The 1,740-nt window shown below is 35.7% G+C and overlaps 1 protein-coding gene across 1 annotated transcript; it reads left to right on the top strand.

Moving 5' to 3' along the window:
* Positions 1–29: 29 nt before the first annotated feature.
* LOC140966450 (sodium/calcium exchanger NCL1-like) lies at positions 30–1,733 on the top strand (the record flags this gene model as incomplete). The annotated part of the gene is made up of 6 exons (XM_073426733.1): positions 30–261; positions 345–526; positions 623–762; positions 859–1,117; positions 1,211–1,362; positions 1,469–1,733. Coding segments are annotated over exons 1-6 (1,191 nt in total), but the record flags the coding sequence as incomplete, so codon positions are not given.
* Positions 1,734–1,740: the final 7 nt, after the last annotated feature.

The following is a 1,740-nucleotide window of genomic DNA, read 5'->3' as shown; positions in this document are numbered from 1 at the left end:
TTGAAAATATATGAATTGCACCGAGAAGATTTCGACAAATTTTTTTTTTCTCAGTGTCTGGAGTATTCATGGACAAAGAGAGTGCTGAATCTCAAGTCTCAGTTGGAATCGGTATATACGCTGGAAGCACAGTCTTTAGTCTTACTTTGCATTGGGGTGTATGTGTGATATTTGGTAGAAGAGACTTACCTCAAAAATCAACCACCGGAACATCGTGTTCGGATTGTCTGCCAGCCAATGAAAAACCACTCCGCTTGAGAGGTAGGCCTATAACTTAAAACTTGCAGAGAAAGTGGTTATATTTTATCTACCAGGGCTGAATATTAATTCTATCATTACTGCAGATACCGGTGTTTCAATTGATCGAGAGACTCTAACCACTGCTGGGATTATGCTCGGTTCTTTGATTCCTTACATTGCTGTGCAGCTGGTTAATGTTTTCAAGAATTTATTTGCAAACCGTTTGTTGACCTTAATAGCACTTTTAGTCACAGTCTTTTCATTGCTCTCGTATTTTCTCTATCAGGTATTCTGATCGAGTTTATTTATGGCTTATATTTTTATCAGTCGTGAGATGATTTTACTTCTAATTAACATGTTTAAATTTTGTATTCTTGTTTAGATTTTGAACCCCTGGATTCAAGAAAGAAGTTTAGACTACTCGAAGTACGAGATTCTGAGGGCTGGATTTCTGAAACACGTGCGACGGCTAGGAAACATCGTGAATGAAGACGGGAAACTCAACGCCTCTGTCATAAATAAGTAACATAAATGAAGCTAGCTGAAACATTATCCATGAAATAGTTTTAGTTTTATAACTGAATTTGCCATTTGTGTGCTTTTTTTTTTTTTTTGCAGATTATTCACGGAAACGGATAAAGATAAGAGTCAAAGTATAACAAAAACTGAGATAGAAAAGCTGGTTCTTGACATCATGGAAAGTGGGAAAATGAAAATCGATAACAAATATGCAGTTTCTGAGATTATGAAAACGTTTGATTTCGATAGTGACATGAGAATTAATGAGCATGAATTCATCAACGGATGCAAGAAATGGATTGATGAAACCAGTTCATCAGAACATGGCGATCCTGGTTCAGGGCACATTTTTCATGAGGCAAGAAAGCTACTCAATCAATGTAATACCGGCATTTTGGTGGGTAACAGTGTTTATATATAAATCTGTTCTTAGCTTTTTATTTTTCTGCAGCTTTTTCAAGTATTTAAAGAGAAGAAAGAAGATGATCCTAAAGAGATAGACCGGATAATGTCAAAGATTTTAAAACATGCTCAAACACGATTGCTTAGATCTGAATCTTTGATTGCAGAAGATGGAAGACCGAACATTGAGCGTATTCAAACGTAAACAGTTCAATATTCTGTTCTTTATGATCCATTATATATCATTATTATTATTTTTGGGTTCCTAGCTTTAACTTGCTCCATCGATACATTTTTGTTGTGGCAGTCTGTTCAAGCAGTTTGACACTGACAAAAACAAGTCTATATCAAAATCTGAACTAGAGCAATTAATAAGTACAGTGAAATTTGGGGAAATTCAGCAAAACGTCGACATAGTAAAGGAGCTTCTCACAGATTTTGATCAAGACAATAATGGCATAATTGATGAACCTGAATTTGTTGCTGGAGTAACAAAATGGCTTAATAAAGCCGTTCGAATAGCAAATACCACAGACAAGACAAAGAGTATAGATGAATTCGACAAGGTGAGGGCTGCAT

The sequence above is a fragment of the Primulina huaijiensis genome, unplaced genomic scaffold (genome assembly GCF_012295235.1).
Source record: "Primulina huaijiensis isolate GDHJ02 unplaced genomic scaffold, ASM1229523v2 scaffold206474, whole genome shotgun sequence".
Taxonomy (NCBI): Eukaryota; Viridiplantae; Streptophyta; class Magnoliopsida; order Lamiales; family Gesneriaceae; genus Primulina; species Primulina huaijiensis.
The sequence above is the reverse complement of the archived record's forward strand: the minus strand, read 5'-3'. Positions and strand labels throughout refer to the sequence as shown.